Source organism: Mus pahari, chromosome 1, assembly GCF_900095145.1.
Source record: "Mus pahari chromosome 1, PAHARI_EIJ_v1.1, whole genome shotgun sequence".
Taxonomy (NCBI): domain Eukaryota; kingdom Metazoa; phylum Chordata; class Mammalia; order Rodentia; family Muridae; genus Mus; species Mus pahari.
In genome coordinates this window covers 16,353,077-16,365,406 of record NC_034590.1, presented here as the reverse complement: position 1 = coordinate 16,365,406, position 12,330 = coordinate 16,353,077, and the positions used below count along the sequence as shown (strand labels likewise).

The window sequence follows — 12,330 nt, the reverse complement described above, 5'->3', positions numbered from 1 at the left end:
ACAATTACCCGATGTTATTTGTTTGCAATTGCCCTTCCCCAGCCCCACCCCCACCCCGGACTGAAATTTCGTGGAGGGGCTCCTGTCTCTGCCCACTGCAGCTTCCTGGCACCTGCAGGAGGACCAGACAAAAGGAGGTCCAATATTTGCTGAATGAATGTTTGACCTGGTGCTTTATAAGCCTGGGGGAACCTGATGACGGCAGGGCATCGACCTTTGCTTTTTAACTTATCTTAATTTATCTTAATTTGGTAAATAGGGACCTATGGAGTTCAAGTAGTCAACAGGTTACTTCCATGAGGACAGGGCCACAGAGGCTAAGAAGCACCCTCTGCCCAAGGTTGGGGGATGATCCGGGGAAGCTTTTAGTGCTCAGCTTTTAGTAAACAGCTTTTGAGGAGCCCTCTTCTTGGGAAGGTTCCTCAGCCTCTCAACTTCCTAATATGGCAAGGCAGCACCCAGAAGCCTGGAGCCCCCTGGTGGCCAATCCCCAGTATGCAGAGCCAAGCTGGACATGAACTTTGACAACTGGACTCTCATCTCCCAAGATGGGGGGTGGGGGGGTGTGAAGGCAAGACAGTTCCATTCTCTCAGTAGGAGATGGCACCTTAGAGAGGTTAAGGCAGAGACTCAGCACAGGTTCAGTCTCCAGAGACCAAGCTTGGGGTGCCCTCCTCACTCACAACAGATACCAGGAGTGAGCAAGGCCTATTATAGATAGGACTTGTGACAGCCCTGTGGTCCCTTGAAGTTGCCATGGGGAAGAAATGAGAAGGTACATACAAGCACCCCAAAGCAAAGATGAAGTCCCCTTGAAAGCAATGTGTGTGTTGAAGACCCGTTTGTGGACATTCTTACTTTCCTATTGCTGCGATAAAACACAAGACCAAAGACATCTTGGGAGAAAAGGTTTTATTTCAACTCACATTTCAGGTTACACTCCATTACTGAGGGAAGTCAGAGCAGAAACTGAGGCAGAGGCCATAAGGGAACACCACTACTGACTGGCTTACTCAGCCTGCTTTCTTATAGTATCCAGGATCACCTGCCTAGGGACTGGACCGCCCACAGTGGGCTGAGCCCTTCCTCATCAATCATCAATCAGAAAATGCCCCACAGGCTTGCCTGTAGGCCAATCTTATGGAAGCATTTTCTCAGATGATCCCAGCCTGTGTAAAGATGACAAAACAAAACCAAAAAATGGCCAGCCAGGACACTAACCCAACAACCATGTGAAAACTACAAATTTGGTTCGGAATGTATCAGCTCAGCAGACCAGCACTGGTTTCCAAAGACCCACAAGCTAAGAAAGTCACCAGATAGTGCCTGAGACCGACAGAAGGGATTTCAGCTTCGTTATAACCTGTCTACCTGCCACACTGACATATTTGACCAATGTCTTGATTAATGACTTTCAATTGTCCTAAGGCTGTAATGTTTGTGTAACTGCTCCCACAGCAGTGTTTCTGGGGCAAACTCAATTACATACCGGGCCATGGAAGGTCCCAACTGGTTCAGAACAAACTTTCTTGGATTCCCGTAGGTTCGAGAGCTGTGCCTGGATGAGATGGGTATAATGATGATTGTGAATATTCCTAGTATGCATGTGACTTTGTTTACCTGACTTGGGAAAACAGAGGGCCAGGGCTACCTGAGCCCACAGAGGTGTGCAGGACTGCATGGCTGTTGGTTCCTTCTCTCTTAGACCTGATAGCCCTGCCTAGAGCGCCCTCTTCAAGGTTCTGGTTGCTCTACAGGGCCCATCCTTCCGTGGGGTACAGGAAGGACACAGGGCTCAGGTTGCAGGGCACTGGACACTTTAAATAATCTGCAGGAGTCAAGTGACTCTGCAGGGTACAGCCACTCCACAGGGAATCAGGTCATTCCCAGGGTGCAATGCACTGAAGGGAAATCACTTCACAGTGTATAGATTACTCCACAGTTGCAGGGCACTGGGGTACAATCACTTCCCCGAGCACAGGGCAATGTAGAGTGCAGGTCACTCCATCACGGGGCTCAGGTCACACTGCGATACACAGGTGGCTCCTGCCCGGTCCCCTCCATTCCCAGGGCTCAGGTCACATTGCGATACACGGGTGGCTCCTGCCTGGTCCCCTCCATTTCCAGGGCTCAGGTCACACTGCGATACACAGGTGGCTCCTGCCCGGTCCCCTCCATTCCTGCATGGGTTGGCTTTATCTTTCGGCTGCTTGCAGGTGCAGGGTCCTGGTGGGGCCACAGAGTCACTGGTGACTAGGCTCGGGTTCCCAGGTTGTGGCGGCTCAACTTGCAGCACACGGCGGCCCTTGCCGATGGCCAGGCGCGGCAGGCCTCGGTTGAGGCCATCCAGGAGCGCACAGGCCTGGCAGAGCTTGTGGCTGGCCAGGGCTCCGCAGCGGGAGCAGGTGCCTGGAGGAGGGGGCCTGGCTGCCGGAGCCAGAGCTAGGCGCTCTGCCGAGTGCACGAGGTCCAGCACGGCTGATGGTCTGGCCGCCTCCAGGAGCTTAAGCAGGTCCCGAGCGTGGCCGCGGAAGGCCTCGGGGGCATACACGCACTCCTCCGAGAAGTAGCGGAGATGGCGGAAGTGAGCATACAGCACCACCTCCTTCTGCGAGGCAAACTGCAGAGGCCGGCACCGGGGAAGGGCGCACCCCTCGCCCGTGGAGCCCAGCACCCCACCCCTCGCCAACCTCGCAGCGTCACCACGCAGAAAGTTCATGAGCACCGTCTCAGCCATGTCGTCAGCGTTGTGGCCTGCGGGAGAGAGAGCTCAGGTGAGGGATGAGGACAAAGAAGAGAAGGTTTAAAAGTCCCAGCTCATTTCCTGGTTTGAAAAGTTACCGAAATCCACCAATCCCTGAGCCTGAAAACCCAGCCGTCGGGATTGGCTTGAAATGTCACCAATCCCCACCTTGGAAATCTTCACCCTGTAAACTCTTTCCTGTTAAATACTCTAAGCCTGGCCCCTGCTCACTACTCCCTGGCTTCTCACTGCAGCAGAGGCAGCCACCTTCTTGTGTCACTTTCAATCCATCTCTTGTGCGAGATTTGTTGTGTGGCATGACTTTGTGGCCCTCCTTGGCTCCCGAATGCCAGGATACCTTTCCCTTCAGAGCTGCAACACAGCACTCATAGCCTGTTGTTGTTCTTGCCAGTGGCCAGACTCAGTAGGCTTCAGTTGAGGCGTGTGCACAGGCCTGGCATTTACACGAGGAGGGGGGCCCCAAGAACCCCTGGACAACAGGAAAAGTAGAGAAGAGGCCGGGAACCTCTGGAGCAGGAGATGAGAGGACCCGGTAGATCCTCCCTAAGGAGAAAATGTAACAGGGATCATAGAGACAGTGGAGCCCGGGAGAGTGGAGGTGGGCGTTGGAACACTCAGAAGCCAGAGATAAAAAGGAAGGACAGTGGAAGTTCTTGGGACCACAAGGGGGGGAGTGGAGACCCCAGCCCACCCACTATCTTGCACTTCCTGGCACGCTACTCTTCCACACCCACACCATTCCTGCTGCACACCAGTCCTCACCTGTCACAATATGTGTAGCTCCCACAAGGCGTGCACCCTCCTCCAGGGCGCGCCTCCGCAGCACCCCGCAGAAGGTGCAGCAGGAGCGACTGCGGCCAGAGCCTGCGGTGCTGCGGGCCACGGCGTCCATCGTCCAGCCCCCGAAGAGATCTTCGTAGGCCACGATGGTAAGCGGCAGCTCCCAGCGCGCCGCCTGACTGCGCACCGCCTCCAGCGCCGCGTCCCGGTAGCCGCCAATGCCCTCATCCACGGCCACCAGGTGCAGGGTGATGCCCAGGCGGGGCGCAAGCTCGCGCAGCACGTGTGCCAGCACTGTGGAGTCCTTGCCACCAGAGGCACCCACGGCCACTACAGCGCCCGGCGGCAGCAGGTGCCCGGCAAGCACTGTATGTAGCACCTCGGCCTCAAAGGCAGCACAGAAGCAGGAGCCGCACAGCGCCTGCCCAGAGCGTGGGCGACGGAGGGCAGCACGGGACTTGTGACAGGAGAAGCACGTCGGGGCGGGCATCTTGGAAGAGAAGTGGGTCGTCTGGGAGGTCTACACTGTGGAGGAGAGAGAAGGGAGTCATCTGGGGAGTCTACACTGCAGGGTTGATGGGAGAGAAGGGAGGGGACCATACAAGATACCCAGAAGGGAAGCTGGTCATCCAGGATTGTCTGCACTTCGGAGCTGAGGGGAGAAAGAAGTGGATTGTGGAGAGGCCGTGGGGATGGCGTCCTACTGAGTGGCCCTTACACAGGGGAGCCCACGGGAAGGGCAGCTTCTTCCTATACCAAGAAAATAAAAACCTGACGACAGGGTTTCAGGGAGACAGAGGGGAAGACATGCAAGAGATAGACAGAATAGAATTGTGTGTTTTAGGAAATGGAGCACAGTTTTGCGGTCACTCTTGCTCCAGTCTCGATCGTAGACACTTCCAGAACTGACCAAATCCCAGAAGAGCTTGCTACTCGGAAGCAGAGATGTTTGGATTTTAGTAGGGAAGGTAAGATACTGGGACCCCCGCATGAGGTCCTGCTTGCTTCCCCCCGGAAGGCATAGTGGCCTCTTCTAGGCACACAGAAGCTGCCTGCATCTACATCACTAACTGTATTGAATCAGTAAAACCTCTCCAGGCTCAGGCCTCCCCGAGACCACCTCATCTCCAGCTTGGACTACCCGGGAGCCTCACGCCTTTCAGAACGGGTCAGGCCGCTCCTGGGATTTACCACAATGACCAGAATGATCTGGCAAGTATTTGTTTACTGTCAGGAACTTCATGAGGTCAGGGCCAGTACCGCTGAGCACTGCATCTCAACTCCGACATCCCTGATTCCTTTCACCAAATGGAATCCTGCAGTGGAGCTTAGGTCTGTCCTTCCAGATGCTCAGACTAGAAGCCCTGAGGTCTAGGGCCACCCTGGTCACTCGTCCTGTGTGGGGCTCAAAATTCAAAGTCCAGTCTTGACTTGTTCTCCAAATGTCCCTAGTCCATCCTCAGGACTCATGCGCAGATCCCCTAAAGGATGCAGCCAATCCTTTCGTGGCCTCAGATGCCAGACACTTCCCACCTACTCCATGGCCAGGACTGTAGTAGAATTCTAGTAAATCGCTGTGTCTAGGGTAAACTTTAGAATGAAACGGTTGTCTTTCAGTGTACCAAGAGTAGACATCAAAACGAAGAACAGTTGTTTTCTACAAGTACTTTGATCTTGAAGACGTCATCGCAGAAGACGGTGATCATTTCCTATTGTCTATGAAGTTCTGTTCTGAAGGAGCTTTAGGGCCTCGGCATGACCTTGGTACAAGACAGTCCTGATACACAGGCAATGTCTTGCCTTATTGAGTGCAGCAAACAGTCCACAAGAGGGACCAAAGTTTCAGGGGTGTGATGTTTCCTTAGATTAGGAGTTTGGTTTGAGAAACTTTCTTTTACCCCCCCAAAAAACAACTTTTGTGGAAAAAAAAAAAAAAGGGAGGCTACCTCCACCTAAATCTTCACATACTATTTAACTATGCAACCCGCTGCCCAGAAGTATGTGTCCTAAAGGAGACACAACCTAAAGTAAACACTAAATAAAAAGAAAGAGCCCAACGTTCAGTTCATTGAGGCTGGACCTCCCTGCTGCCTAGGGGCCCGATTACATTCTAAAGTGACCCTCATTGTTTGATTGTCCTGCACAACTCAGAAAACACTGGCACAGCCTGCTTGTCTGGGTCACTGGTCTCTGCCTTGGCCTCCCCTCCTCCTCGACAATTTGCATCTAACAACCTGCAGATCCAGCCCAGTTATCTTTTTGACAGTCCCGTGAATGACAGCACTTGCTGCCTGACAGCTTGGGAGGCCCCATGGCTCCTTACCGCAATGCTCTCAGGTACCCCAGGAACACTCCTTTCCTCTGGCCCAGGGAGTCCTTTCTGATCACTGAGCCCAGCAGACAGCTCTCAGGACTCTCCTGGCTGAGCACTGCCCCTTGAACTATCCTCCTCCTCGGCCTTTGATTCTATCCTTCCTCTTGCCTGGGTTAGGTCCACACCAGTCTCTTGCCACTTCTCCCTAAGCCCTGTCCAGCAAGCTTGACAATCATCAGGCCCAGAGGTGCCTCCAGGCTTGACCTCCAAACGACCAACTTAGGATCCTTGCAGGGCACCTTTCAAGTGCTCCCCAAAGCTGTCCCTTCTGCCTGGCTTATCTCTGACTCCTGAGAGTGCCCACCATCATCTACCCAGCATTTATGCAAAATGGCGTGTAAATACACTCTGATCTCAGCCATCTAATCCTGTAAGGGGATTGCTGTTGTAAGGAGTAGCTTACAGACACACGCGGAAACAGAAAACGGGGAGACCACATCAGTAGCCCTGAGCTCATGGAGGGAACCAGGCTGATAGATATATCAGTAGTCTTTACTGATGGAGCGAACCGGTTTATGCTAATTAAGTAAGAATCTGGGATGATGGGGAAAGAATTGTATACAGACAGGCGGCAAACACCAGCGGTAATAACAGGCGTGGTGGCGCACGCCTTTAATCCCAACACTCAGGAGGCAGAGGCAGTTGAATTTCTGCAAGTTCCAGGCTAGCCTGATCTACAAAACAAATTCCAGGGGTGCCTCCGGATGTCCAACTCTCCTAAAGGGCAGAAGAGGAGTCTCCAGAACATATTTAACAGGGGCAAGAGAAGGCAGATGATCTGTCACCACCAAATGAATAAAGCGGCCTGGCAAGAGACCAGACTAGGAGATCCTGGCCAGAACGCGAGTTGACAATCATAAAAGCGAGTGCCAAATCTCTAGAAAGACCTTCAGCTCTCCCGTGGCACCACGGCCCCAAGCCCGTAGGAACCGGAGGAAGAGGAACACTAACCTGAGTGGAACGAGCTCTGCACTCTGTCTGCCACGCGGAAGCCTGGCGCGGAAAATGCCTTGGGACTACAACTCCCATAAGGCCTTGAACTGCTTTGCCTACGACTTCCAGAATGCAACAGCTCCAGAGGAGCGCCTGTAAGTCTACACCAGCTTGGACTCCAATTCCCAGCAACACTTGAGAGTACCGCTTTCCTTCTGCCAAATGCTTCCCCACTCTGTAGGGCGCACACCAGGGCCTGGGACCTGAGCTGCGTATACTGCTGTTGTCCGGGCAACACGAGATCACCAGAAGGGAAGCTTGAAATCAGAAGTGGTTGAAGTCAGAGTGGCTGCAGTATAATTTCCTAGTTCTGTGGATTATCATACGCCCCTGCTACTTGCTTGCTTCTCTGTCTCTGTTACTGTTTCTCCCTCCCTCTTCTCTGTGTGTGTGTGTCCCTCTTCCCCTCCCTCGCTCTCTCTTTTTTTTCTCTCCCCAGGATCTTACCATGTAGCCTGGGCAGGCCGTTTTCTGGGATGGGTGTTGTTGTGTCAAATGGAAAAACTTCCAGGTCTGAGGCTCATGGGGAGCACACTAAGAGCTCCAGAGGACTGGGATTCCTAGGAGAGCTCATGAGTTGACGTACTTAAGTCTCAGTAGTTCTGAGGACTTGAGTGAGGAGAGACAGAAAGGAGTCCAGGCCCGACCTTTCTTGTCGACTTTATGGCTTCATGTCCTAATTTGCTTCCCTGTTCCTGTGATAAAACACTGGCCAGAATTAACTTGCATTTATTTTAGCTTAGAGAGCACAGTTAAGGGAAGCCATGGGAGGAACTCAAATCAGGAGCTTGAAGCAGAAATCTTGGAGGAGCTATACTTACTACTTCCTGGCTCACATTTAACTGCTTTCATAATACTAGGAGGACCACCTTCCCAGGAGTGGTGCCGTGGGAGGACCACCTTCCCAGGAGTGGTGCCGTGGGAGGACCACCTTCCCAGGAGTGGTGCGGTGGGAGGACTACCTTCCCAGGTGTAGTGCCGTGGGAGGACCACCTTCCCAGGTGTAGTGCCGTGGGAGGATCACCTTCCCGGGAGTGGTACCATCCACAGTGTGCTGAGTCCTCCCATATCAGTCAGCAATCAATTAGATCCCACATAGGCCAATGGGATTGAGGCAATTTCTCAGTTGAGGTTCCTTCTTCCTATGTTGTCTCAGGGTTTCTGTCGCTTGTCCCCAGTGACATGTTTACTCCGACAAGGCCACACCTCCCAGTAGTGCCAGTCCCTATGAGCCTATGAGGCCGTTTTCATTCACAGGGCCACAGATGTCTCACCTTTCTGTATTAATCACAGTCCCTGTGGGCTGTGGCTTTGCTCATCTTTTGGTAAGCATCAGAGCTTATCTGTGTCTTAAGAGGTGTGAATCAACAAGGCCACACTGGTTTCACTGCAGTGTGAACTTTACTCTTTCAGGATGTTCCACTTGAGAGGGCAATCTTTGCTGGGGCTGGATGGCTGACTTCAAGCACTCACCCACACAGGCCACTCTCCATAAGAGGGTCAAGAGTTCCTCAGGCTTCTAGAAGCCCCATAAACCTATGAGTAGGGGATCAAGGTTGAGCTACTGGGGCCTCAGAGCCTTTTAAAAGGCACACATTTTAAAAACTCAGGCATGGTAGCACACACTTATAATTCCAGACTCACGGGGGTGGGGGAGACAGACAGACAGACAGACACACACACACAGACAGACAGACAGACAGACAGACAGACAGACAGACAGACAGACAAAGGACACCTGGGGTTACTGGCTAGCCAACTAGCCTACTGCTAAAGCGTATGTCTGCCTGAGAAGCCCCAGATTAGTGAGGTTGTCCTCTGACCTCCACATGCAGGCAAACACAGGTGACTCTCCCCACATGAATGTGCCCTTCACACACATACATGACCATAGGCTCAATTCATATTTTAGGTTGGGGTCTGGGAACCAGCGCACAAACCACTCAGACACCAATCTCGGTCAAACAGGATACTTTATTAGATGGCACACCACAAGACTGATTGATCTGGGCCACAGATCAGACTTGGGGGGTGGTTGTGACATTGAGTTAGGATCCTATAGGGGTTTTAAGCCTAAAATCCACAAACATTTGTGCCAAGTTATTTCACCAGTCAGGGTGTAGGGGGCTTCCTCAGGAACATGTCTTGCTTGTACATTTATCCTGCTCCCATTGGTAGGGTTATTCAACTGTGGTGAGGATTTGCCTTGCCTAACATCCATGTTTTAACTTGCCAACTAGCATGTCAGTTACCCGTGTAATATGTCTCTTTCTGCCAAGTAGGATGTCAGTTCCCAAGGAGGTCTCCACCCATACTCAAAATGGAAGTTTTATTCCAAATATCTTCTTATATTGGCACAGATGTCTCTCTTATGTTGGGGTCCATCCCAGGGGTGGCTTATAAAAAGAAAAAAATCATAAAAGCTCATACACAGGTGCAGGAAGTGCTTGCTGCCTGGCAGTTGGTTCTGGTCCAAACTTCTTGTGGCTAACTAAACAAAGCAGTTCTAGCTGACTTTTATTGTGACTGGAGAACACCAAAGCATAGATTATAACAAGATATGTAATCAGCTTGGCCAGAGAAAGTTCCCTAGTAACCATGATTGCAGCATTTGAGAAAGTTTCCTTGTAACATTAGTAACACAAAATGGCTGGCTAGAAAGGTGACAGTTACCTTAACACTTTAGAAGAGGCAGAGATGATGATGATGATGATGATGATGATGATGATGATGATGATGATGATGATGATGATGATGATGAGTGTCTCTTATACTGAGTGGAATGTCATATTTGTATAGGAAATGCATGTGGTTGTTTAGGGAATACTTCCCTCATGTGCTCACTCACCTAAGCATCTGATGCCTTGCATGATCTCCTGTGGGGCGGAATCACACCTCTCAGGGATGATGAGAGGATCAATGAGACACGCATGTAGAGAACAACTTAGTGCCGTCACTTCCTGTCCCTGAGGATGGACAGCATGGACTCTCCTCGGTATGACCCTTTGACTCCAGACTAGGGCCTCTGTTCTGTGTGACCAGGCTCTTACGTGGGGGCAGCAATGGCTCAGTCTCCATTGACACCATGAACAGCATCTCTTGTTTTGGGCTCTCCAGACCCAGTCTGTCCTGGGCAGAGACAGAGGGCATCCCCAGCTCTCATGGGCATATCTGTTGCCCACCAAGATATTGCTTACAGCAGTGAGAACTTTGCTTCCTTTGAAAAACACAGCAATACCATGGGAACATGTTTTTATTTTCATCCCAGGTGTGGGATACGGGGCTGCCTCAGGCTGTCCACAGCAGCTGACTGTGATTTGTCTCATACTCTAGCAGGGGTGTGATTTTTCCAGCTGCAAATAGTTTCTGCAATTGTGTGACATTTGAAATTCTGGGGGTCTTTTCAGAGGGTATATAAATGCTAGAGCCCAGATAGGTTGGGTGGTTGTTGTTGCTGCGTTGGTCGGGGTTGGTTAAGTAGTTATTAAGAAGAAACGAGAAGAAATTAGATATCCTGATGGTGAAGATCAAACTTGCCCCCAAGGAACTTGACGCTCCTAATCAGCAGGAAGTAGTCTAATGATAATATCATCCCCTTCCCCCTCTATCCTTTCTTCTCTCCTATCTATAGTTAGGGGGGTGTAGTGGTTTCAATAGGTTTGGCACCCACAGACTCGTGTGCTTGAATGCTTGACCCACAGGGAGTGATATTCTTAGGAGGTGTGTCCTTGTTGGAGGAAGTGTGTCTTTGTCAGGGTGGGCTTTGCCGGTCTTCCCCTGGTTCCCTTCAGAACAAGATGTAGAACTCTCAGCCCCTTCTCCCATGCCTGCCTGGATGCTGCCATGCTCCCACCTTGATGATAATGGACTGAACCTCTGAACCTGTAAACCAGCACCAATTAAATGTTGCCCTTATAAGAGTTGCCTTGGTCATGATGTCTCTTCCCAGAAATGGAGACCCTAACTAAGACGGGGGTTAAAGTGTGGGGGAGAAAAAAAAAGAGTGTAGAAGGACAGAAGAAAGAAAAACCCACAAAGTAGCCAAAGACAGGCTACAGCTATCCACTAGATCTGTCCTACCTGCCTTTTCTGGAGACCTGAAGGCATAGCATGAATGTGCTCTACCAGGCGAACGAACTGAATAACAGAATGAATGAATGAATGAATGAAGTTCCATCCAGAGTACCAGGGTCACAGGCGACAATTCATATGTATTAATTTGATCCCAGTAAACAATAGTTGACCAATGAATGGCTCGTGAGGTGGAGAATGCATGCAATTAGACAATTCCCTGCCTACACTATTGAGATTTGTATGGCAAGATACCACAAACTATGAAGCTTACAGATATCAGAGGTTTACTCCTTATAGAGCAGGAGGTTAATTGGCACACTGGCAGATTCAATGTCCTGTGAAGTTGTGTTGTCTTGAATGATACTTTGTCTTGTAGTAGAAGAAGCAAGCAACCTCCCTTGGGTCTCTTATATAAGTGGCATTAGTCCACTTTGTGAGGTCCCATCCCTGTGACCTAATTCCTACCTAAATGTGCTGGCTAGTTTTATGTCAACTTGACACAAGATGGAGTCACCAAAGAAGGGAGTTTCAATGAATAAAATAACTCCTGTAAGATAGGACTGTTGGCAAATCTGTAAGGCATTTTCTTAATGAGTGATTAACAAGGGATGGCCCAAACCATTGTGGATGGGACCAGTTCAAGACTGGTGGACCTGGGTTCTCTAAGACAGCAGGCTGAGCAACCCATGGGGAGCAAGCCAGTAAGCAGCACTCAACTATGGCGTTTGGAACTTTCACTGCCTCCAGATTCTTACCCTGCCTGAACTCCTGCTCTTCCTGATTCTGATGATGAAATGTTGTTATGTGAAACTGTGAGTGAAACAAACCCTTTCCTCCCCAAGTCGCTTTCAGATTTGGTGTTGCATCACAGCAATAGAAACCATGACTAAAACACTAAACAACTCACCTCTGTGGGACTGAAGAGATGGTTCAGTGAAGTGTTTGCTACACAGGCATGGGGATCTGAGTTCAGACGCCCAGCTCCACATAAAACCCAAGGGCAGGGTGCATGGCTGTAATGACAGTGCTGGAGTGTGGGGGAAGCAATAGGCAGATGCCAGGGGCTCACTGGCTAGTGGGGGGTAGGGAGGAGACTGTCTTACGTGTGTGCTTGTTTGTTTGTTTGTTTGTTTGTTTTTGTTGATCAAATACCCTAACGAAAGCAACTTATAGGGCCGGGTGTGGAGGCACACACCTTTAATCCCAACACTTGGGAGGCAAAGGCAGGCGGATTTCTGAGTTCAAGGACAGCCAGGGCTACACAGAGAAACACTGTCTCAAAAATCCAAAGAGAGAGAGAGAGAGAGAGAGAGAGAGAGAGAGAGAGAGAGAGAGAAGAAGAAGA

General features: G+C 50.8%; 1 protein-coding gene across 1 annotated transcript; it reads right to left on the bottom strand.

Annotated features, from left to right (window-relative positions):
* Positions 1 to 901: 901 nt before the first annotated feature.
* On the bottom strand, positions 902 to 6,924 carry Ctu1 (cytosolic thiouridylase subunit 1). Its single transcript, XM_021211010.1, has 3 exons — positions 6,870 to 6,924; positions 3,527 to 4,069; positions 902 to 2,754 (listed from the first exon to the last, which is right to left on the bottom strand). The coding sequence occupies exons 2-3, from the start codon at positions 4,032 to 4,034 to the stop codon at positions 2,000 to 2,002; spliced, it is 1,263 nt and encodes a 420-aa protein (XP_021066669.1). The 5' UTR covers positions 4,035 to 4,069; positions 6,870 to 6,924; the 3' UTR covers positions 902 to 1,999.
* Positions 6,925 to 12,330: the final 5,406 nt, after the last annotated feature.

Bases quoted from the DNA above. Each gene is read 5' to 3' on its own strand.
- Ctu1 (XM_021211010.1), bottom strand. From the start codon at position 4,034: ATGCCCGCCCCGACGTGCTTCTCCTGTCACAAGTCCCGTGCTGCCCTC. The intron at 2,755-3,526 runs GTGAGGACTGGT...TCTCTCCCGCAG, and splicing joins AGCTACACATATTGTGACAG to GCCACAACGCTGACGACATG.